Raw genomic sequence first — 26,604 nt, 5'->3', positions numbered from 1 at the left:
ATCTAAGACATACCTACGTAGGTCTTTATAATTAGAGCATTATGTTTATGATTATGTATAGTATCGTGACTTATGAAAAAGGGAGCGTTAATATGGAACAATGACAGTTTCATTGTTCAAAATACACACTTTCTTGTACACTCCTGCTTTCAATGTACATTGGCTGAAGCCCTACCTGAAATGCTGTTTCGTTGGCGACATGTCAATACTTTGAAATATTTGATAGTTAAGAAAAGCAAGATAAGATCAGAACTGCTGACGGCCGATAGGGCAGCAAGGTTCTGGAGTGGAGGCCGCGTACCGGAAAACGCAGCGTGAAACGTCCATCCACGAGGTGGACCGCCGACATCGGAAAAGTAGCAGGAAGGCGCTGGACGCAGGCCGCTACCAACCAGGCAACATGGAAAGCATTGGGGGAGGCCTATGTTCAGCAGTGGACGTCCTATGGCTGAGATGATGATGATAATAATTTGATAAGTAAAGTTTAGCAGTCCCTTGGCAACTGACAACACCTTCCATTGTTAGTTTATAAATGTTTGTGAGTTCCCTATTTCTGTTATTTGTAAGAAGACGGATGACCACCTACATTGATGTCAACGACATTATTAAAACTGTCATGCTTTACCAGGATAAAATGCCTGTTTAGACTTGCATAGTAGGGTGTCCCGAAATATCTTTTTTTATATTTTCGCTTCACAAGACCCCTCAAAAGTTGCGTCATAAGATGTAGATTACCGTAAAAATAATTAAAAAAATATAAAATAATGTCTCAAGGGCTCTACCGGCATTTTTATGTCTCAAAAAATCACTTAATCAGCCCTTCACTGTTTGTCATCTATTATATTTTTTTTTACAATTATTTCATTTTATTTTGTAATAACAGTGGCAGTGGAACCCTAAGATATGATTTGCAGGCAATGACAGACTGTTTCCAGTGAGGAATAGGTTTGGTTCGAACTAGCAGAATTCATATTTTGACTTGTTTTTCTCAAGTTTTCTACTTTTTCGGCGAGGCTGTTGGTATTATTTCTATTGAGGTTTTATTGCTGTAAGGTATCGCACCGCACTTTTTTGTTATAATATTACATATTTTTAGCATACATTTAACAAAAATTTAGCAAACATATGGTAGTAATATACTTTTTGAATTTTTTCATGTAAAACATAGCTTGGCAAAAATCTTTAAAATATTATATTTAAACAGAATACTAATTGACATGTTAAATAGTTTTAGCATACTATTAAATATAAATAACATTTATGTACGTTACATAAACATTCTAGCTGAATTTTTTGTTCTGTACGCAGTTTTTTATCAATGGTGAACTTCAACGGAAGTAAAAAAATATTTTTAGTTATGAAACGCATACATGTTATATATCAAATTAAAGACAATTTAATACACTTCTTTGGCTCGTGTAAAACTTTTAGTAGAGTATAAGACATTTTGTAAAAAAAAATGATTTAAAAAGTAGTATCACAACAATGTAAAAAAAATCAATTTTCCTTTAATCATTAACTAAAGGTTGATTTTATCGATACAATTTATACTACAAAATATCAAGCGCATACGTAGAGCTTTGATTTAAATAAAAAATTAATGAAATCGGACAAATGGTTTTCAACTTATGGTTGATTTTCTAAAATTGACTGCCATTTTTGTTAGCTTCCACTTAGAGATGCCAATCATTGTTTTATAATAGCGTAGTAAAATTATTAACCTGCTGTGAGAAGGGAATTGAGTATCCTCAAATTAAATCGATATCTTGGATGACCCATGGATTAATTAGGAATACATTAAAATCGCGCGCGTAAATGCCTAATTCTGGTCAAAAAGCCAATTCTGTTTTGAAAGTATTTATGGATTTATTGGTTTTTATACTATTTTAAACCTTGCTGTGACTCATTGTGTACCCTCAAATTACATAAAAACGCTATTTTTGTATTATTTATAGTTCATGTTAGGAACCCCTAAAATAGCAATTTTGAAAATTTTCAAGGAGAGGTAGAGGCCTCAAGATGACAGATATCTAATTAAATTTAATGCTAATCGAAATCTGTATGTCAAAACGCAACTTTTGACACCTCTTGCGTAACCGTAGCTCAAAAAAAAATTTTTCCCATACAACGACGGGACACCCTATTGCATAGTACCCTACCTGAAGTACCTCGGTATAATACTTGATATTATAACAAATCAAGACTTACTTAAGAGCATTTAAATTCAAACCATGACTTTTCCTGGTTATGTAGATTCAAATCTTAATCGTGTATTCAAGTATAATCTTTATTCCTATAAACAAAAGGATCACCAGTTTTCTCAAAAGGCCTTGTTAATTCATGACTGTACAACAATTACAATACTAGATGATGATTTTATGTAACAAAGAAGGGATTTATTGAGATAATGCAGTTTTTTCAACGACCTTGGACAGTCTCAATGGATTGTGAGTCATTTTAAGATGAATACTTCAATAACATCAACAACTATTAGTTGTTGTTATTGGGGCAACCCAGCAGGATAATAACAATAATTGACAACGGTTGAGTTACTATAATGTTTACAATTTGAATGCTATAAAGATTTTATGATAGAGTAGTGGAAAAATAAAGTAAATTTTTCATCACTCACATATCATGAAGTCACTTTGCCGAGATATTCATCATCATCTTAATCCCACTTCAGTTCAGTCACTGTTAGCTATTCTCCAAGTCTCTGGTGGAGTAAGCAGGAAGACGTCCGACACTACGTATGCTCAACTCTAGGTCTTGAGATCTAGAGTAAAGGTTACTGCATTCGTTCTGGAACAGATATGGTAGATTCCTCGTTTTAGCTTGAGGCATTTTAAGCTATTACAATGGTTCTTTGTCGAATAACCTCGTTCCAGGATTCATTCCTTAAAGAGATCCCAGGAATCCACTCTACCATGGAATGAAGAAAACTTGGAAAAGTATTTCAGAAGATGTAACGTCAGAAATAGATCCTAAACTATAACTTGATGAGGCTACTTACTTCATTATACCATAAAATCATTTTACTTATAAATGTTATGAAGCCAACTACATAAAGTCCATAGTTTTTATTACTGGCTTTTACAGGGTCTGGTTTCTATTACACATAAATTTTCCAGAACGTGTAAACCAATAATAATTCTATGTATCTTAATGTTTGTGTGAAAGGTAAAGAATATTTTCCCAACAAGTTATCAAGTAGAGTCAAGTCTCAAAGTTCAAGTCTGCGAACTTGTTGGGAAAATATTCATTTTTTGGGGGGAGGATTTTTCGGGGACTCTACCCCTAAAAATCCTCTGTGGTTGGTAACATATTATGGGACTGTTCCTTCCTTTTGATCAACCAACGCCCTCAAAATGTTTTCTAGCAGAAGATGCGTGAAAAAAATAAAGGGAGGTCTCTTGGGGAGGATTGTGTGTCAATGTGTGTGTCAGTAGACTGACATTGACATTGATGATAATAAAAAGTATCGTTCTTTTTTAACCGACTTCAACAAAACGAGGAATTCCTCTCAATCTGGTTATTTCATTACGGGATATATAAGAGTAGGTTTATTTTTTTTAATGTAAGTGTCCCATGAAACTATAAAGTGAGTAGTTATGTAGTATCTTTCAATATGGATTAAATAAATCGAAAAGTTTAAAATTTTGGGTAATTAAAAATTTAAATATTTTTTAGAATTCTTTTTTGGTCTTAGTCAGAAATCGAATCTGTATACTTATTAGGTAGAGATACATACATACACCTACTCGGCTTTGGCAAGATTTAGCACTTTCGATTCCACTAAAAAGGTCCTCGATGATGTAAACACACAGACCCATATTTCGTCAAACGCACAGGAATTATTTATACAATTTGCACCTATAAATTGTTTAATTGTTATAACACACGATTAAATATCATTGAGAAAAGAAAATTATGTTATTATAATGATTGTTTTTATGTAAGTAAAGTTAAGTTGGTAATTATGAGGACTAGGATACAAAAGTAAAGTAATTAGTAATAAATATCGCTAATAATTAAGACATATTAGGTCACTGATAATAAATCAAATTATTATTAACATTTTAATAATTCACTTCTGATTTTATTATTATTGCAATTCCCTTATGCAGTCATTATAAATCGATTTTTATTGCGTTTAATAATTATGATCTTTTTATAGATCGCAATAAATATCAATTCCTATTACATTTAATCCTTAATTTCTTAGCATTGTTATGTTAATATTTATTCGCAGATGTGATTGGATAAGCTGTTATCTATTTATCAAACAAACTGATAATAAATAATTTTATCTCATCTATTAGTCATTTATTCTACAGATGACGAGCACGTCGAGCTTATACTGTAGCACTTATGCAGTTGTATTAAGTATTGTTTTGCAACAGAAATGTGCAGGCTGACGTGCTGTCAACTACACATATTCTTGATTATCATTTTTCCATATAATCACGTATACAACCCACACATGACAAAATTGGAAGTCATTATCTAGTTTAACATGAATTTTGTTATCAGATCAGATTATAGATTTCCATTTTACTCAACTGCAGAAAAGAGGGTAAGTAAGTATATAAAATACACCTCGTAAGTATTTGGGCAAGACTCATGTATGAATTAGTAGTACATAAATGTCAGTTAATCAGTTAATTACCTACTTATTTGTGAAAACTCTTTTGGCTTTAATGTTTGACTATTTTTTCAAAAAATAATCTAAAGTAGAGTGGGCAGCAATACATAATAATGAAAACGGTCGGTTGGGAAAAACAACAGAAGGCAGCGAATTCCAGTCCCTAGCTGTTCGCATTATAAAAGAGTCATCGAAACGCTTAGTGTAGAGCGAGCTGGTCTGGAATGTCGACAATGTAGAGATGGTACGTATTATTAAATACGATCAATTGTATAAATTATCCTAACACCAGTGTTAGTTTTAAAAATAAAAACGTATGTTCGTGAACTCTAACAAGCACATTAGCTCGGCGAGATTTCCGCCCGTATGTCCCGCTAGCTAACGCGTTTCCCAACACATTGCAGAATGCGACCGTCAGTCATCGCCCGGTGGTTAACACCGGCGCTCGCGCATTCTGACGTTTCATATCGCCTTCAATTGTTTTCGTTTCTATTGCGACATAAAAAGTGAGTTTTTTTACTGGATTATTTATCTGTGCTATTTTTATCGAACGAGTCGGTATGTGTTTTATAATTTTTATTTTTTATAGTTATATTCGTTTGAACTTTTGGTGCTTGTGAAAGTAAGCCAAAAGGCGAAAGCTTAAGGTGCTAACTTTTAGAATGGACAGCTTTCTTTGTCTGTAAATACGAGACCTGATAAAACGGCTTGATCACTAAAAACTTGAACTAAAATAAAAGAAAAACTGTGATAATTAGGTACTAAAATGTAATGACTAAAAGTGGATAAACAAGAGATGATGTCGTTTGATAAGAAGAATTTTGGTCATGGACTTTTACTGTTGAATGGAAAAGCTCTATTTAATAGAGCTATAATTTAATTAAAAAAATATGATGTTCCCATTCTTACTGAGCTTCCACAATTTTTCTTTTCAGTGAAAATCATTTCTTACTTGATTGGGTTTTATTGGCGATTAGCTAACTAGGCCATAGATTGATAGAGACAGCAGTCTCGATCGAACAAGATTAATTATACAATTGTATCAAAATAAGTATTGTTTTCTTTTTATTAAACCATAGCTGTCACAGCTAGCAGCTAAGCTGTGCCCGCGACTTCGTATGCGTGAAAACCCGTTTTCGCAACATTTTTCATTTTTGCTCCGCAACTATTACTTGTAGCGTGATAGTATATAGCCTATAGCCTTCCTCGATAAATAGGCTTTCTAACACTGAAAAAATATTTTAAATCGGACCAGTAGTTTCTGAGTTTAGCGCGTTCAAGTATACAAACAAACAAACTCTTCAGCTTTATAATATTAAGTACCTATAGATTTCGTTATTTTTGAATAGCTCTGTAACTAATGTTCAAAATAAAATAAGTAGGTAACTCAATTTATTCATGCTTCCCTAACCAGTTTAGCTGGCATAGGAAGTGCAGGTAAAATCAAATCCTACATTTTCCTCTGGTAAATAAGAGACGGCCAGCTGCAGTGCATACTAAATGACCTAATCATGATCATGACTCTACAAAACAAAAATGTAGTCATAGTTAGACAGGCTTTTTTTATCAACAACGAGGAAGATCTTGGCCTGTATCTCACCTGATGGTAAGGGATGATCAGGCCGAAGGTGGAAGCGAGCTTCACCCGGAATCCTCAACCACAGAGGAACTGGCTATCTTACCTCTAACTGCCGGAACACAACAATGTTGTTAACATTGTTGTTATGGCGACAGACTTAGGTAAGATGGTGGTAGCTAGCCAGGCGGACTTACAACAAGCCCTACCACCAACCAAACCGAACAGAAAAGTCTGCCCCCACTGGGAATCGAACCCGGGACCTCTGCGTCTGAAGCAGGTGATCTTACCACTAGACCACAGAGGCGGTTATTTTATACCATGTTTGTACTATGTTATTTTAATCACTAGCATGACGGAGGTACAGAATGTAAATGATGATGGATGACGTAGTGGAAACTAAATCTTCTGATGATGATGATGACTATTGAAGATCTCATAGTTATTTCAATTAACAGTATGCAAAGTAAATGCCTTGAACACTGTGTTTGTATGAGTAATGTATTGGTTTATGTATGTAGTGTCGTAACGCGGATTTCTCCGTCGCACGCAGGGCAAGCGCAACTTGTTTCAAACGAGTTGTTTCGATATCGACCATATCCTGCGCCGGCGCAGGAATCCTTGCGAATATTGAGAAAGTTTGCAATGGGAACGCAAAAAACAATTATTAATGGTTTATTAATTTACTTATTGTTATAGCTGTTAATTTTTTGGATCCTTTCTAAAATGTTTAATTAGAGTTATGATTTCCTAGGCTATTATTTATTTTACGATTTACAAAAGTTTATATAAATCTTTGAATGTAGAGCTCATTAGGGTCAAAACAGCTGCATGATGCAGTCACCAAGATTTGTATAATATTCCATTTTATTTTCAATATTCTCTGATCTATTAATAAATATAAAACAAGAAGGTAAATATAACAGACATCCAAAACATATTAATTTTGAAAAAAAACATATCTAACTTACCCTAAATGTGAATACAATGGCAATTTTCACACTTAATACCCATAACTGAATATTATCTTGAAGTTTTCTATTAAGGTACCTACATAATTATTACTATTGCAATTCGTGTCGTCTAAAAAATCGCCCTTCAAACCACTTGTTTAAACCTGTAATTATAGCTAGAAGCCGTTACAATGAAGTATAAAATATGGTGTTATAAAAAATATAACAATCGCTAACTAATTGACAAGGAAGATGTACATACGAGTATTTAAATCCACGCCTATTGTTCCGAATAATTAAAGAAGACATTGAAAAATGTGTTCTTTGTTCTAAACATAAATTATTACAGTTTTGCAAGATGTATTATGTACATTATGTACTACTAGCTTTACGCCCGCGGTTTCGCCCGCGTGGAATTTTGTCTGTCACAGAAACACTTTATCGCGTGCGTCCCTGTTTCAAAAACCGGGATAAAAAGCTATCCTATGTCCTTTCCCGGGACTCAAACTATCTCCATGCCAAATTTCATCAAAATCGGTTAAGTGGTTTAGGCGTGAAAGAGAGACAGACAGACAGACAGAGTTACTTTCGCATTTATAATATTAGTATAGATTACGGTTTTGCAACATGTATTAACTATATAACTTACACAGTTTTAACACTTGCACAATCTCTATTCTAATCGCGATGTCTGTCATTTAAGATTAAATCTGACAAGAACTGAGATCGATTCTATTGAAACACAAAAAGACTCGCAAGAGATAGACTTTATTTATTTTATTTTTATTTACACCAAATAATTTAAGGCTGGGTTACACCATCTTCACCAAAAGTCTGTCAAACTCCATATAAAAACACCGCTTATTATAGTTATAGTTACGGTTAAAGTAAGATGGTACAACTAAGCCTGTGTATCAAAACGCCCTATGCATTACTGACCAACATTTTGCATGGCGGTGCCGTTTAAATTTTAACATAAATATAATTTAATAGACAAAAAAACGAGTTTCAAAATTTATTTTAATTATCATAGTAAATTTAATCCTAAGTTTTAAATAATTTGACAAATAGATCGAGTAATAGATGATCTATTTTCAAATAGCAATGTAAGACTTCAATCAACGTGAATGGCAAGAACTTCGATTAATTTGACACGTATCCATTCAATAGTAACCATGTTAGCCTTAATTAATCAATGTAGAGCCTACTTTGAACAATCCGATAGAGTTCGATAAGTGGCAGGCATAAGATTAATCCTGAGAGAGGCACTAAAGTACAATTAAGGCTGAGTTGCACCACGTAATTTTGACGATAACCGGTGTTTTTAGGGTTCCGTAGCCAAAATGGCAAAAACGGAACCCTTATAGTTTCGTCATGTCCGTCTGTCCGTCTGTCCGTCTGTCCGTCTGTCCGTCTGTCCGTCTGTCCGTCTGTCCGTCTGTCACAGCCGATTTACTCGGAAACTATAAGTACTACAGTGATGAAATTTGATGGGAATATGTGTTGTATGAACCGCTACAAAATTATGACACTAAATAGTAAAAAAAAGAATTGGGGGTGGGGCCCCCCATACATGTAACTGAGGGATGAAAATTTTTTTTCGATGTACATACCCGTGTGGGGTATCAATGGAAAGGTCTTTTAAAATGATATAAAGTTTTCTAAAAAACATTTTTCTTAAAGTGAACGGTTTTTGAGATATCAGCTCTCAAAGTCGTAAAAAGTATGTCCCCCCCCCTCTATTTTTATAACTACGGGGTATAAAATTCTAAAAAAAATAGAGGTGATGCATGCTAATTAACTCTTTCAACGATTTTTGGTTTGATCAAAGTATCTCTTATAGTTTTTGAGATAGGTTGATTAAATTGATATAATAAGTTTATTATATTTGCTGCTACGGAACCCTTTGTGCGCGAGCCCGACTCGCACTTGGCCGGTTTTTTTGTATGAATTTTTGACAAATTTTTGACGTTTGTTAAAGTTAAAGTAAGATGGTGCAACCCAGCCTAAGCCTTTATATTCTGTGTATTTGAAACATATACTCGTATTTACCATTAGCAAGCTGCAAAAAATGTTGAAACATAATAAACATTAAACAAACAGTTGAACGAACCTCATCCTTTTTTTGAAATCGGTTAATAAATAACTAGATTTTCCTGCAGCTTCAATTGCGAAAATTTCAATTTTAAAAACTGGGACAAAATCCTACGTCCCGTGGTCTCCCTCTATCTCTATACCAAGTTAAATCTTCGTTTCAGTAACAAAGTTCAAGCGTGACAGATAGACAGTTATATTATTAAGGATAATTTAATTGTCATCATAATAGTTTGTCATGGCAGACGCACCAATTAAAAATCGCCTCATATTTCAACGACATCCTTCATAATAAACTGATGACGTCACTCTTATCTGTATAATTAATGATTACACATGACCCTGATAATGATTGAGTTGCTATTTTCACTTACTCTATTTTTAAACAAAACAATGATAATAATGAAAATACTAGCTAAGTGTTAGAGACCGGTCGTAGATTTTGTTCTGTCACCAATATCATCATCATCATCATCATCATCATCACCAAACCACCAAAAGAGAGAGAGGTCTATAAACCTATACCAACAGAAAGAGAGGTCTATTGTTCAAAATGTTTACAGTAAAGGCGATCTTGTATACAGCTTTGTATATGACATCTTCATAGAAGTTGCATGTTGAACAGAAAGAAATGAACATGATGCAATAAACATTTATGACTATGATAGCTAAATGGCTTAAAGATAAAAGGAGTTTTATAAAATTCAAAAATCTATTAAATAGCTCTGATGAATCTCAATCTCTCCCAAGTTCAAACGGTATTAAATAATAAAATTTTGCATTAATGAGAAATTTAAACAGAAATGAAGCTTAATGGCTCAAAGATAAAAGGAGTTTTCTTTTAATTCAAAAATCTATTGAATCGTTCTGTGGTAGCTCAATCTCTCCCACGTTCAAACGGTATTAAATAATAAAATTAAGTAAAACAGGTATTAAGATACTGACTGACCTCTTGCAAACGGTTTTCGTGAGACCACCATTATCTTATACGTTGAAACAATGAAGCCTAATTAAAAATTGCGATAGTTCAATTCGGTCAGAATCTTGAATTATCTTAGTTAACCTAACAAAAAAGAAACTAGCAAAATCTCACAAAATTAGGACAATCAAAGTTAATGCATCCTAAATTTGCCGGCACTGAGTCCTAAAAAAGAGAAATAATCCAAAAACATAAGTTTCACATTCTTATTTTCTTATTGTCCACCTTTTTTGAAGTAGGTACAGGGTGGGCCAAACATTTTTGCAAATAGCAACGCTTGATTTCTCGAAAACGGTTCGAGGTAGAGACGCGTGGATGATGGGAAACTGTGCATAACTTCATGAATTTTTAGTCACTATGGGGCGCTTTTTGTGTATTTTTTACCAAAGCTAGGCTATGATTTGTATGGAACTACACGTACGACACAGAACTGGCGGATTACGCTGCACTTACACGGCGTTCAAACGTTACTATTTGCAAAATTGTTTGGCCCACCCTGTACCTACTTCAAAAAAGGTGGACAATAAGAAAATAAGAATGTGAAACTTATGTTTTTGGATTATTTCTCTTTTTTAGGACTCAGTGCCGGCAAATTTAGGATGCATTAACTTTGATTGTCCTAATTTTGTGAGATTTTGCTAGTTTCTTTTTTGTTAGGTTAACTAAGATAATTCAAGATTCTGACCGAATTGAACTATCGCAATTTTTAATTAGGCTTCATTGTTTCAACGTATAAGATAATGGTGGTCTCACGAAAACCGTTTGCAAGAGGTCAGTCAGTATCTTAATACCTGTTTTACTTAATTTTATTATTTAATACCGTTTGAACGTGGGAGAGATTGAGCTACCACAGAACGATTCAATAGATTTTTGAATTAAAAGAAAACTCCTTTTATCTTTGAGCCATTAAGCTTCATTTCTGTTTAAATTTCTCATTAATGCAAAATTTTATTATTTAATACCGTTTGAACTTGGGAGAGATTGAGATTCATCAGAGCTATTTAATAGATTTTTGAATTTTATAAAACTCCTTTTATCTTTAAGCCATTTAGCTATCATAGTCATAAATGTTTATTGCATCATGTTCATTTCTTTCTGTTCAACATGCAACTTCTATGAAGATGTCATATACAAAGCTGTATACAAGATCGCCTTTACTGTAAACATTTTGAACAATAGACCTCTCTTTCTGTTGGTATAGGTTTATAGACCTCTCTCTCTTTTGGTGGTTTGGTGATGATGATGATGATGATGATGATGATATTGGTGACAGAACAAAATCTACGACCGGTCTCTAACACTTAGCTAGTATTTTCATTATTATCATTGTTTTGTTTAAAAATAGAGTAAGTGAAAATAGCAACTCAATCATTATCAGGGTCATGTGTAATCATTAATTATACAGATAAGAGTGACGTCATCAGTTTATTATGAAGGATGTCGTTGAAATATGAGGCGATTTTTAATTGGTGCGTCTGCCATGACAAACTATTATGATGACAATTAAATTATCCTTAATAATATAACTGTCTATCTGTCACGCTTGAACTTTGTTACTGAAACGAAGATTTAACTTGGTATAGAGATAGAGGGAGACCACGGGACGTAGGATTTTGTCCCAGTTTTTAAAATTGAAATTTTCGCAATTGAAGCTGCAGGAAAATCTAGTTATTTATTAACCGATTTCAAAAAAAGGATGAGGTTCGTTCAACTGTTTGTTTAATGTTTATTATGTTTCAACATTTTTTGCAGCTTGCTAATGGTAAATACGAGTATATGTTTCAAATACACAGAATATAAAGGCTTAGGCTGGGTTGCACCATCTTACTTTAACTTTAACAAACGTCAAAAATTTGTCAAAAATTCATACAAAAAAACCGGCCAAGTGCGAGTCGGGCTCGCGCACAAAGGGTTCCGTAGCAGCAAATATAATAAACTTATTATATCAATTTAATCAACCTATCTCAAAAACTATAAGAGATACTTTGATCAAACCAAAAATCGTTGAAAGAGTTAATTAGCATGCATCACNCTACAAAACTAATAATTAAGACATATTAGGTCACTGTTAATAAATCAATGTTATTAAGATTTTAATAATTCACTTCTGATTTTATTATTATTGCAATTCCCTTATGCAGTCATTATAAATCGATTTTTATTACGTTTAATAATTATGATCTTTTTATAGAGCGCAATAAATATCAATTCCTATTACATTTAATCTTTAATTTCTGAGCATTGTTATGTTAATATCTATTCACAGATGTGATTGGATAAGCTGTTATCTATTTATTAAACAAACTGATAATAAATAATTTTATCTCACCTATTAGTCATTTATTATACAGATGACGAGCACGTCGAGCTTATACTGTAGCACTTATGCAGTTGTATTAAGTATTGTTTTGCAACAGAAATGTGCAGGCTGACGTGCTGTCAACCGCACATATTCTTGATTATCATTTTTCCATATAATCACGTATACCACCCACACATGACAAAATTGGAAGTCATTATCTAGTTTAACATGAATTTTTTATCAGATCAGATTATAGATTTCCATTTTACTCAACTGCAGAAAAGAGAGTAAGTAAGTATATAAAATACACCTCGTATTTGGGCAAGACTCATGTTTGAATTTGTAGTACATAAATGTCAATTAATCAGTTAATTACCTACTTATTTGTGAAAACTCTTTTGGCTTTAATGTTTGACTATTTTTTCAAAAAATAATCTAAAGTAGAGTATAAGAATAAGAATAGAGGGCAGCAATACATAATAATGAAAACGGTCGGTTGGGAAAAACAACAGAAGGCAACGAATTCCAGTCCCTAGCTGTTCGCATTATAAAAGAGTCATCGAAACGCTTAGTGTAGAGCGAGCTGGTCTGGAATGTCGACAATGTAGAAATGGTACGTATTATTAAATACGATAAATTTTATAAATTATCCTAACACCAGTGTTAGTTTTAAAAATAAAAACGTATGTTCGTGAACTCTGGCCTAACAAGCACATTAGCTCGGCGAGATTTCCGCCCGTATGTCCCGCTAGCTAACGCGTTTCCCAACACATTGCAGAATGCGACCGTCAGTCATCGCCCGGTGGTTAACACCGGCGCTCGCGCATTCTGACGTTTCGTATCGCCTTCGATTGTTTTCGTTTCTATTGCGACATAAAAAAGTGAGTTTTTTTACTGGATTATTTATCAGTGCTATTTATATCGAACGAGTCGGTATGTGTTTATACTTTTTTTAGTTACGTACGTTAGAACTTTTGGTGCCTGTGAAAGTAAGCCAAAAGGCGAAAGCTTAAGGTGCTAACTTTTAGAATGGACAGCTTTCTTTGTCTGTAAATACGAGACCTGATAAAACGGCTTGATCACTAAAAACTTTACCGAAATAAAAGAAAAAATGTGCTAATTAGGTACTAAAATATAATGACTAAAAGTGGATAAACAAGAGATCATGTCATTTGATAAGATGAATTTTGGCCATTGACTTTTACTGTTGAATGGAAAAGCTCAAATTATAGCTCTATTAATGGAGCTACAATTTAATCAATTAAAAAAATTATGATGGTCCCATTCTTACTGAGCTTCCACAATTTTTCTTTTCAGTGTAAATAATTTCTTAATGATTGGGTTTTATTGGCGATCAGCTAACTAGGCCATAGATTGATAGAGACAGCAGTCTCGATCGAACAAGATTAATTATACAATTGTATCAAAATAAGTATTGTTTTCTTGTTATTAAACCATTTCGTTATTTTTGAAAAGCTCTGTAACTAATGTTCAAAATAAAATAAGTAGGTAACTCTATCTGTTCATGCTTCCCTAACCAGTTTAGCTGGCATAGGAAGTGCAGGTAAAATTAAATCCTACATTTTCCTCTGGTAAATAAGAGACGGCCAGCTGCAGTGCATACTAAATTACCTAATCATGATGATGACTCTACAAAACAAAAATATAGTCATAGTTAGACAGGCTTTTTATTTTTTATTTTTTTATCAACAACGAGGAACCTCTTGGCCTGTATCTCACCTGATGGTAAGGGATGATCAGGCCGAAGGTGAAAGCGAGCTTCACCCGGAATCCTCAACCACGGAGGAACTGGCTATCTACCTCTAACTGCCGGAACACAACAATGCTGTTAACTATTGTTATGGCGACAGACTTAGGTAAGATGGTGGTAGCTAGCCAGGCGGACTTAGAACAAGCCCTACCACCAACCAAACCGAACAGAAAAATCAGCCCCCACTGGGAATCGAACCCGGGACCTCTGCGTCTGAAGCAGGTGGTCTTACCACTAGACCACAGAGGCGGTTATTTTATATCATACTATGTTATTTTAATCACTAGTATGTAGGAGGTTCGTTCGTTCGTTCGTTTCAGCCAAATGACGTCCACTGCTGGACAAAGGCCTCCCACAAGGTTTTCCACAATGAACGGTCCTGCGCTGCCCGCATCCAGGCTCTTCCTGCGACCTTTACCAGATCGTCGGTCCACCTAGTAGTAGTAGGAGGTACAAAATGTAAATGATGATGGATGACGTAGTGGAGACTAACGTCCGTATTCACAAACGATGCTTGCTTAAGTGAAACAGAAAATCGAACGCACGGCGTTGAATAGAGCTCTGTGATTGGTTCGTGTGTCACACTATGCGTCCACGCGCACTGTGAGACCTCATGGTAATGTTTGTGAATACGGGCGTAAATCTTCTGATGATGATGAAGACTATTGAAGATCTCATAGTTATTTCAATTAACAGTATGCTAAGTAAATGCCTTGAACACTGTGTTTGTATGAGTAATGTATTGGTTTATGTATGTAGTGTCGTAACGCGGATTTCTCCGTCGCACGCAGCGCAAGCGCAACTTGTTTCAAACGAGTTGTTTCGATATCGACCATATCCTGCGCCGGCGCAGGAATCCTTGCGAATATCGAGAAAGTTTGCAATGGGAACACAAAAAACAATTATTGATGATTTATTAATACTTATTGTTTTAGCTGTTGATTTTTGGATCCTTTCTAGGATTGTTAATTAGAGTTATGATTTCTTAGGCTATTTATTTTACGATTTACAAGCGTTTATAGCATAAATCTTTGAAAGTATAACCCATTATGGTAAAAACAGCTGCATGATGCAGTCACCAAGATTTGTTTGTAAAGAAATATAAAGCAAGGAGTAAAAATATAACAGACACCCAAAACATATTAATTTTGAAAAAAAAAACATTACGAACTTAGGTACCCAAAATGTGAATACAAAGGCAATTTTCACACTTAATACCTACCTATAACTGGATCTCATCTTGAAGTTTTTTATTAAGGTACATAATTCTATTGCAATTCGTGTCGTCTAAAAATCGCCCTTCAAACCACTTGTTTTAACCAGTAATTACAGACCTAGAAGCCGTTACAATGAAGTATAAAATATGGTGTTATAAAAAATATAACAATTTCTAACTAATCGACACGGAAGATGTTACGAGTATTTAAATCCATGCCTATTGTTCCGAATAATTAAAGAAGACATTGAAAAATGTGTTCTTTGTTCTAAACATAAATTATTACAGTTTTGCAAGATGTATTATGTACATTATGTACTACTAGCTTTACGCCCGCGGCTTCGCCCGCGTGGAATTTTGTCTATCACAGAAAAACTTTATCGCGTGCGTCCCTGTTTCAAAAACCTGGTTAAAAAACTATCCTATGTAAGGACATCCCGGGAAAGGTCCCGGGACTCAAACTATCTCTATGCCAAATTTCATCAAAATCGGTTAAGTGGTTTAGACGTGAAAGAGAGACAGACAGACAGAGTTACTTTCGCATTTATAATATTAGTATAGATTACGGTTTTGCAACATGTATTAACTATGTATCTTCACTGTTTTAACATACTTGCACAATCTCTATTCTAATCGCGATGTCTGTCATTTAAAATTTTATCTGACAAGAACTGAGATTGATTCTATTGAAACACAAGAAGACTCGCATAACACGCTTATTTTAACAAACGTCAAAAGTCTGTCAAACGCCATACAAAAACACTCAGCTCGTGTACATTTTTCGCAGCGGTGGCTTTTTTAGCTTTAAAAGAAAAAAAAACTAGTTTCAAAATGTATTTTAATTAAGCTACAATTTGTCACTTTTAAGTTACTATACTGTAAATCCTATGTTTTAGGTACCTAATTTAACAAATAGATCTATTTTTAACTAGCAATGTAAGACTTCAATCAACGTGAATGACAAGAAACTCCATTAATTTGACACGTATCCATTCAATAGTAACGATGTTAGCCTTAATTAATCAATGTAGAGCCTTTGAACAATCCGATAGAGTTCGATAAGTGGCAGGCATAAGATTAATTCTGAGAGAGGCACTAAAGTACAATTAAGGCTGAGTTGCACCGCGTAATTTTGACCGTAACTTTGACGATAACTGGTGTTTTTTGTATGGATTTTGACAGATTTTTGACGTTTGTTAAAGTTAAAGTAAGATGGTGCAACCCAGCCTAAGCCTTTATATTCTGTGTATTTGAAACATATACTCGTATTTACAATTAGCAAGCTGCAAAAAACGTTGATACATAATGAACATTAAACAAACAGTTGAACGAACCTCATCCTTTTTTTGAAATCGGTTAATAAATAACTAGATTTTCCTGCAGCTTCAATAGCGAAAATTTCAATTTTAAAAACTGAGACAAAATCCTACGTCCCGTGGTCTCCCTCTATCTCTATACCAAATTAAATCTTCGTTTCAGTGACAAAGTTCAAGCGTGACAGACAGACAGTTACTTTTGCATTTATAATATTAAGAGTAGGCGCAAACCGTTGATTTTTCGTCGGCCGATAGATTAGTCGGGCAGTTGATCAGTATGGGCATGTATGGGAGTGCGCACAACTCGCCGATTAGATTTGGCCAATTCTTCATACAATATAAAGTCGGGCACAACTATCGGCCAACTAAAAATCAACGGTGTGCGCCTACTCTAAGGATAATTTAATTGTCATCATAATAGTTTGTCATGGCAGACGCACCAATTAAAAATCGCCTCATATTTCAACGACGTCCTTCATAATAAACTGATGACGTCACTCTTATCTGTATAATTAATGATTACACATGACCCTGATAATGATTGAGTCGCTATTTTCAGCTACTCTATTTTTAAACTAAACAATGATAATAATGAAAATACTAGCTCAGTGTTAGAGACCGGTCGTAGATTTTGTTATGTCACCAATATCATCATCATCATCATCATCATCATCACCAAACCACCAAAAGAGAAAGGTCTGTAACGTATACTAAAAGGAAGAGAGGTCTATAACCTATACCAACAGAAAGAGAGGTCTATTGTTCAAAATGTTTACAGTAAAGGGGCTCTTATATACAGCTTTGTATATGACATGATGACATCTACATAGAAGTTGCATTTAATGAGAAAGTTGAACAGAAAGAAATGATACCTGAATGGCTTAAAGATAAAACGAGTTTTATAAAATTCAAAAATCTAAATAGCTCTGATGAATCTCAATCTCTCCCAAGTTCAAACGGTATTAAAAAAAAAAATTGCATTGATGAGAAATTTAAACAGAAATGAAGCTTGATGGCTCAAAGATAAAAGGAGTTTTCTTTTAATTCAAAAATCTATTGAATCGTTCTGTGGTAGCTGAATCTCTCCCACGTTCAAACGGTATTAAATAATAAAATTAAGTAAAACAGGTAAACTGACCTCTTGCAAACGGTTTTCGTGAGACCAGTATTATTTATGAAACAATGAAGCTTGATTAAAAATGCGTAGTTCAATTCGGTCAGAATCTTGAATTATCTTAGTTAACATAACAAATTAAAAAAAATGAAACTAGCAAAATCTCTATTATATAAAAAATATTCATTGGGACAATCAAAGTTAATGCATCCTACATTTTCCGGCCTGAATCCAAAAATGAGACATATTACAAAACATACATATTCTTGTTTTCTTATTGTCTTCCTTTTTTGAGTACAGGGTGAACCAATCACCCACGCATCCATACCTCGAACCGTTTTCGAGAAATCAGCTTTGCTATTTTCAAAAATGTTTGGCCCACCCTGTATTAGGTTAAAAATAGCCTACATTCACAAACTAGAGTAACACTATAAAACTGTTAAGTAGTTCTCGCGGTAGCTACTGACCTCTGACAGTTTTTGCAGCGCTCATAGACAATGAACCGTATGTGTAATGCGAAATACACTATACTATCTCTGATACCGTTGCAGCTGGCTCCGTTACGTGCATTTACCCTGCGTCTGCAGTTTCAAGCGTATGAAGATCGATAAAATAAAATTTTAACGTCAATACATTGATTATTGATCCAGTTTCTGTCCATGACTTTATTTCTATGGATTTATATAACTAAATCAATGAAAACAATAATTTCTTAATTTGTTGAACTAATTGAATTAGTAACTAAGGTACCTATTTATCTACTTAAGTACAAATTGTAAAATGTTGCACTTATGGAACCATTAGGTCTCATCTCAATTTGGCAAGTGCTGATTGTAAGTAGGAAAAATGATGATTCAAATGATTCCCTACTATACATACATTTTAATTTCCTGTAACCCCAACAAGATTTTTTGACGCTAAGACCAGGCCTATTATACCAGTATACTTCCAAGGTGCAATGTAACTCTATGTATAAACATTTTGAACATAGCTACCTTTTTATTTAATCTTCATAACAATAACCATAGTAGAACAGTTGACGAAATACACGATTCTGTTCAAGAAAAACCCCATAATAACACTCGCAACCATTAACGTTTCAACACTCGAAGCAACGAACTGTTAATGGTTCCATAAATGACTGCTAACCTTTTGGCTAACCTTGTATGGTACCGAAAGAATTAGTCGCCAGGAGTAGTGACTAAAACGCCAGTTAAGATCGAGGTTCTAATCCCGCTGGGGGCAAATTTTGATAACAGTAGAGCATGAGCTACAGGACCGGTAGTTGTGGTACTCCTTGGAGGAGGCCTTTGTCCAGCAGTGGACGTCATTTGGCTGAAACGAACGAAAAAGGTAAATAATCAGACACCAAATTCTATGTTACTTGTTTCTATGTTACTCAACAAATTACTCAACAAGGGGAACGTAAGATAAAGTTAAACATACGACAGACGCGTAAATACGGCATTATCAGCAAAAAATATGATGCTACGTCTCGTGATAAGATTAATTTGACATTTTAATTTTGTTCTGATTTATTAACGACCTATTGCACCATCAAGTAAATACACGCATTTTCGTCCATTCACTGATATAGGTACTCGTAACATTTTCGTCCATTCACTGATATAACTGACATAGCAGATACAACATTTGCTGATACAGCGCATTTGCTTCTCAATATGAATAAACTTCTTCTTCTTCTTCGGGATACTTAAAGTGTTTCTGTCTTTAAATTATGTAAATTGTAGTAAGTATCGAGGTAGAACTGCAACAGCATCAATACAAACCTTAGTGGTTTCCTAAATGCTGTTAAAACAAATTGTCTGTAATTTTATTTGGTAAATAAATGAAAAAGAACTATGTTAACTAAATATTGACAGGGGACAACCCACACTAAGTATTACTGAAACGTAGTCTCCATCTAAGAACTCGTTTACTCCAACTTTCTTCGGTCTTGAGTCAGATATGACCAACAATTTATTGTTACTTTCGCTTCCTTCATTTTTGGAATATGACCCAGAATTTTATTTATACCTATGGTGAGATCTCAAGCTTCTTTCCATATTGCTCACTGAGTTACGTATTACGTAGACGATGAGACAGTTTTTTAATCATACTTCATCTTTCAGCTTTGTTGTATATTACATCCACTCAATCGTAGAGGCTTTCTCCTTCCTTATACCTATCAAATCTTTGGCTTTTTTTTTCGTTTGGAATGGATAAAGAATAATTAAATTTTTGACATATTATACAGGGTGAAAACGATAAGTGAATCACTCGACTATTTCTAAACTAAGTATACAAGATATAGAAAAGCTGGTTACTGATCCTGAAAGTGCTTCACAAGCTCTATCAAACAGTTACAGAATAAACTGTATCTATCCAAAAACTTAATGTTCCTAACTTCCATAGGTAAATTTAGTATTCCATAGATAGGTACAATACACATAATAAAGCTTGTAACCAAGGCCGTTAATCCATCGGAAGTTCTAAAATTAACCTTGTATGTATTTGATCATAAGAACACCATTAAACCATCTCAAAAGAATTGCACTGGCAGGGTCAAAGTTGTTATTTAGTGAGACAACTTAAAAACATACTCTTTTGTAGTTTAATCTCAATACTTATGTGAATCGACGTCATCATACAACCTTTTTAAAGCATTAAACCCCACCATAAAACTTCTTGGCGGGAAAGTGAAGAGTCATGTTTAGCAGTTTTGTTTTATCTTCTAAATATGTGTTTACCCGACTATTAATGTGTAATAATGGTGGATTATTAACCATTAAGTGTTCATTAACCGTTCGTGCACGAGTGTAGGCAAATCAACACAGTGCAACCTCACTTTTCCAGTTCTCTCAAGAAGTCAACGTTAGTTCCATAAAGTGCCACATATTTACTGTGAAACTAAGGATAAATCATGTATCATCATTAATCATCACTCATTGACATTAACTGAATGTTTCTAATTACCTTACCTTCCAAGCAAAAAAAATAAAAAAGGGCCAAACAACCATTAACCATATTTTTTCTATTTTTAGAGATAATAATATTGCGTCGGGGATTTTTTAAATTAAATTTGTTTTTAAGGTTATTGATCCTAATAAACAATTCAACTGATCCGGTTTTATTGAATCGGAACTTAGAACGTTCTCGATTAAAAAACGTTTCTTTAAATCACTTTAAATCAGTTCATCTGTTTAAGACGCACGTTGAACTTTTAACATTCATCGGATTGTGTGTGATCTACTTATCCATATTTTTCTTATAATAATGGACAGGCAAAGACTAACTAGGTACCCTATTAAATAAAGAAATGACATTTTCTGCCTATTAACCTGCTTTTAAATATTTAGAGAAAAAATCAGAAACTATTTATTATTTGTTAGATTACACTCACATTGATTGAAGAAATACATAAGATCTTATAATTAGCTTGTAAAAGTTCTAGAAAAGTTACTTATTTTGTTAATTTTACGGATGAAAATTTGTGTTTATTAATTTTTATTCCTCAGGTGGTTACTTATTAAACATATATAACCTGACCAGGAACATAAAAACCCTGGCATAGAGGCGCTTCAATTGCATTTGATAGAGCAACACTGAGTACAGTCGTACATGTGTTAAATTAATAGGCTAAATTTATGTACCAGGATTCAGGATTACGGGCTAATTTGATATTTTCATAAATTAACGAAAAATATTATTAAAGGAAACCTGGTTTAAATAAATTAAATGAAACCATCAATCGAGCTAGTAGGATTTATTTTATTATTCATCAATAATCAAATTCAGAACTTGAATATTCAACTGCAATGTCTGCTCATGAACGCTTCAAACTCGGTACTTCTTTCCCAATTCCATAAAATTCAAAGCTTAGAAAGTGACAAAAAACATTAAAATAGGTAGTTGAAACAGACTACAGCTAATTTTCATAGTGGACTGTACTATACGACAAACATGTCAGTCAATTTGACAACCTTTGTCGGAAACATTATTCAATGAAAATATTGTTCGAACCCTTAGTATTTCTCTTCGACAAATACATTAACACATCGTGAACCACTTTTCTTTCACGACTATAAAAATATTTTAGCAATTTAATTCACAAAATCAATTGCAAACATTTAAAATAAAGTTTGTTTACACTTTGACAACAATAGACTGACATGCAAGGTGACATGTCAATGAAGTTTTCAGTTACTGTTGCCATTAAAAGAAATTAGTACCATTAGTTTTCCGCAACATGGCGAGGGTTTTTATGTTCCTGGTCAGGCTATACCTATATTTTTATGCCTAAACGCTTTGGTGACAATGATTGACATAATTATGTCATTCATTTTATTTACGCTGTAAGAAAATAGCTGTCACAACAATGTGAAAAACTTGGAAAAACTCCTAAACATACCTAATTACAAAAGGTGCAAAATATAGTTTAACAGTAATTTCAGTCATTAACTGCAAATTTAATGTACCAAACTATTAATAGTCTATACCAATAGACATTTTTGACTTTGACTATGTTTTTGTTCACATAGATGAAACTCAGCAAATCCTCCAAAGTCCAAACATTAACTTGCAGTTTTAAAAATATACCAAAAAATAGGTATTCAGTGCATTCATAACCAAGGTACTTAAGTAAAATACCACCAACTTTTATGAGTTTATTGACACCTTCCCTTCAGGTTAGGAAGTACTACGTAAAGATTAAGTTTAATGCTCCATTATTATGGTCATTTATGGTCATCTATAAAAAATATGTTTTTGTTTTTCGTCTAAAAATGTTCTTTATGTGTTTTATCTTGTAAACCGCAAGAAAATAAGTAGGTACCTACTGGATGTTTTATGCATAAGTGACAAAAACAGGAAAAGAAAATAAGAAAATGTCTCAAAGAAGAATTAAGTAGGGGAATACCCTAAACACGTACATTGCAGAAGAAAATGATACACTACCTAGTTGACAGATCAGTAATAAGTAGGAGCGGGACCTTCAAAGAACGCAAAGAATCTGATTTTTCTTTATTTGGATCTCTTTTGAAGACTGAAATAAAATGTGCGAATAGGTACCTACTACTTAAAAAAATTTAAAAATGTAAAATTTACTATGAATAGGTACAAAGGTTTCGCCTTCCTATCATGTATTTTTTTCACAAGGCCAGTGTCCTATTATTAAATAAGTTATTTTGGAAAAGAACATAAAACGATGAATTAGATATTTATGATTCAGGGGAAAACCCGTACTTATTTCTGTTGCAGTATAAAATTAATAAAAAGGATTATGTTATTGCAAGTATAATACAAGTTTGTCCAGCTGTCTATTTAAAAATGCTGTTGGCATTTACATCTTTCATGTTCTTTTTGCTGAAAGAAAGGTGAACGTACGCTAGATGGCAAGCGATGTCCTTCTTTATTGCTGTCTATCCTGTAGGATTAACAGGTTTATAATACTTAAGAAAAAAACAAAATATTTATTGCCAGATTAATTAATACAGTTTATCTACATTAGATTGGATTCTTATGAAAATTTCTTTAGGAATGCTAGAATCCATTGCTGCATTGCCCGCGTATTATGTATCTAGCATACATAATACAGATATAAAATAAAAAATAAAGAGTNTAAAGTTACACATAGATGAAACTCAGCAAATCCTCCAAAGTCCAAACATTAACTTGCAGTTAAAAATATACCAAAAAATAGGTATTCAGTGCATTCATAACCAAGGTACTTAAGTATAATACCACCAACTTTTATGAGTTTATTGACACCTTCCCTTCAGGTTAGGAAATACTAAGTAAAGATTAGTTTAATGCTCCATTAATAATTATGGTCATTAAATGGTCATGTATGACAAAGTATGTTTTTGTTTTTCGTCTAAAAATGTTCTTTATGTGTTTTATCTTGTAAACCGCAAGAAAATAAGTAGGTACCTACTGGATGTTTTATGCATAAGTGGCAAAAACAGGTCAAGAAAATAAGAAAATGTCTCAAATAAGTATTACCTAAGTAGGGGAATGCCCTAAACAAGTACATTGCAGAAGAAAATGATAGAATACCTCGCTGTAAGATCAAAACGGGACTATTCCCACCTCTCGTTCCCACCACTGCAACTCCTGTGTAGCCAGGATCTACAGCTTGACCACACGCTTTTGGCCACAAAAACCCAACAAATGAAGGTCAAGTTTGTCCCGGGGGAATGTTAAACTGTCATTGGACCCGCAACGAAATTAATCAGAAGAACATAGGAGGAGTTCGATGAGTAATAAATAGGAGCGGGACCTTCTAAGAACGCAAATAATCTGATTCTTCTTTATTTCTGCCTTGAAGATAACTTAAATTTTGAAGCCACGATAGCCGAACGGTGAAGGGGTCGGACTGGTCGACTCGTGATCCGGGCTTCGTGGGTTCGGTCCCCGCCGCCGCTCGACTATTGTGGTGAGCTAAGCTTAAATTTAGCTTAGTAGGAGGGCTAACGGGACTTAATTAAATATGCTTGTATCGCAAAAAAAATTGATCTTTCTTGAAGATTGAAATAAAATCTGCAAATAAGTACTTAAAACATTTTTAAAATGTAAAATTTCTTATGAGTAGGTACAAAGGTTTCGCTTTCCTATCATATATTTTTTTCACAAGGCCAGTGTCCTATTATCAAATAAGTTATTTTGGAAAAAACATAAAACTATCATTAGATATTTATGATTCAGGGGAAAACCCGTACTTATTTCTGTTACAGTATAAAATTAATAAAAAAGGATTATGTTATTGCAAGTAATACAAGTTTGTCCAGCTGTCTATTTAAAAATGCGCTTGGCATTTACTTCTTTTATGTTCTTTTTGCTGAAAGAAAGGTGAACGTACGCTAGATGGCAAGCGAGTTCCTTCTTTAATGCTGTCTATCCTGTTGGATTAACAGGTTTAATAAACTTAAAAAGAAAGAAATTTTTATTGTCAGATTAAAAAATACAGTACATCTACATTAGATTGGATTCTTATGAAAATTTCTTTAGGAATGCTAGAATCAATTGCCCGCGTATTAAAGAGTCGATTGTTAAAAAGAACTAACAAAACATTTCTAAATTAGAATTATTATTAAAAGAACAAAGCTTTGCTTTTAGTTAATAAAATCAACTATAATTAAGGTCAGTGCTCTACAATTAAGTAAGTAGGTACTATAATTGCTGTCAAAGGATACCCAAAAGCCTTTAAAACTTGTCAAAAGTCGTCCAAAGAAATGTCAATAAACAGTTCAACATAAACTGCGTCACATTAACCTTTTACAGTTAATTGAGCACATTTGCTCGAGTTTCTTTAATGCCAATCATGCATGAGTCCTTTGTTAGCATTTAAATAATAACAATTATTTTATTGACGCACTTATACCTACATTTTCCAAGGTTTTTGATGACGCAAATGTAAGAAGTGAAAATAAACGCTTGGGGCCTTCGATCCTAGCCCATTTTATTACGTCAGTAGTTATTTAATAACAAAAGAATCATCAGACCATTTAGTTTCCATTGCAGTAGAATGATTCTCTTTCTCTAATTTACCAGAGCCAAATGAATTTTAGTGTTAATGCCCAACGTGTTGCAACGCTGACCCGACAGTTTAGGGTTTTGAGAAATTATGTAATACGGCTGAAGAAGCACTACTAACTCTTTTATACAGCTTTCTTGTACAGCTTTCAGTAACCAGGTAAGCCGTATGGTGGCTGCTGTACAGCATTTTTGTGCTACTCGGGTACTTAAATTGCCTACTCGTACCACATACACACAGAGTCCTTTCTTATTGTCTTTACGTATGACTTTAATTGCCATTTAGAAGTGTTAAAAAGAGAAATCATGGTACATGGCCCAGACTTAAATCAAAACCTTCTTTCCCAGACAAAAATGAAGATCAAGAGCGATCTCCTGGTGCAGCCTGAAGGTGAGATGTGGAAGAAGATCAGGGTTGAGCTGAACGAGGACCCGGCAACGAGAGACCGGGACCTAGCCGCCATTAAAGAGTGGCTGAGGAAGCAGCCGCATCTGCCTGATGAGTGGGGTAAGGATATTGAAGATTCTGTTCTAACTGCCTAACAATACGGCTGAAAACAGCTTGGCAACCATAAAGGTAGGGGCTGGTCATTTGAAGATCCTATACCAACCAAAAAGATTCGCGTCGAAATCAATGAAGACGTCAACACACGGGACAGCGACTTGGCCGCCATCAAGGAGTGGCTGAGGAAGCAGCCGCATCTGCCTGATGAGTGGGGTAAGGGTATTGAAGATCCTCTTCTATTAATCTAATAATACAGTCGACAATGGTTTGAGTGTGAGATGTGGAAGAAGATCAGGGTTGAGCTGAACGAGGACCCTGCCACTAGAGACCGCGACCTGGCCGCCATTAAAGAGTGGCTGAGGAAGCAGCCGCACCTGCCTGATGTGTGGGGTAAGGATATTGAAGATTCTGTTCTAACTGCCTAACAATACGGCTGAAAACAGCTTGGCAACCATAAAGGTAGGGGCTGGTCATTTGAAGATCCTATACCAACCAAAAAGATTCGCGTTGAAATCAATGAAGACGTCAACACACGGGACAGCGACTTGGCAGCCATTAAGGAGTGGCTGAGGAAGCAGCCGCATCTGCCTGATGAGTGGG

At 34.2% G+C, this 26,604-nt stretch overlaps 1 protein-coding gene across 8 annotated transcripts in view; it reads left to right on the top strand.

Annotated features, from left to right (window-relative positions):
- Positions 1 to 5,112: 5,112 nt before the first annotated feature.
- The window catches only part of LOC114352889 (alpha-tocopherol transfer protein-like), a 30,975-nt gene continuing 9,483 nt past the window's right edge, over positions 5,113 to 26,604 (top strand). Inside the window, exons 1-2 of one of the 8 annotated variants that reach the window (XM_028304645.1) lie at positions 5,113 to 5,203; positions 25,848 to 26,007. In XM_028304645.1, coding sequence (XP_028160446.1) covers positions 25,854 to 26,007 — 154 coding nt within the window. In that variant the 5' untranslated portion in view covers positions 5,113 to 5,203; positions 25,848 to 25,853. Of the gene's footprint in view, positions 5,204 to 13,338; positions 13,431 to 13,463; positions 13,483 to 22,930; positions 23,033 to 25,847; positions 26,008 to 26,278; positions 26,395 to 26,561 lie in introns of those variants that run through there. The other 7 variants (XM_028304648.1, XM_028304642.1, XM_028304646.1 and 4 more) reach the window with 7 other exon arrangements.

The sequence above is a fragment of the Ostrinia furnacalis genome, unplaced genomic scaffold (assembly GCF_004193835.3).
Source record: "Ostrinia furnacalis isolate ACB-3 unplaced genomic scaffold, ASM419383v2 OfSCF1461, whole genome shotgun sequence".
In the NCBI taxonomy this organism is placed as follows: Eukaryota; Metazoa; Arthropoda; class Insecta; order Lepidoptera; family Crambidae; genus Ostrinia; species Ostrinia furnacalis.
The sequence above is the reverse complement of the archived record's forward strand: the minus strand, read 5'-3'. Positions and strand labels throughout refer to the sequence as shown.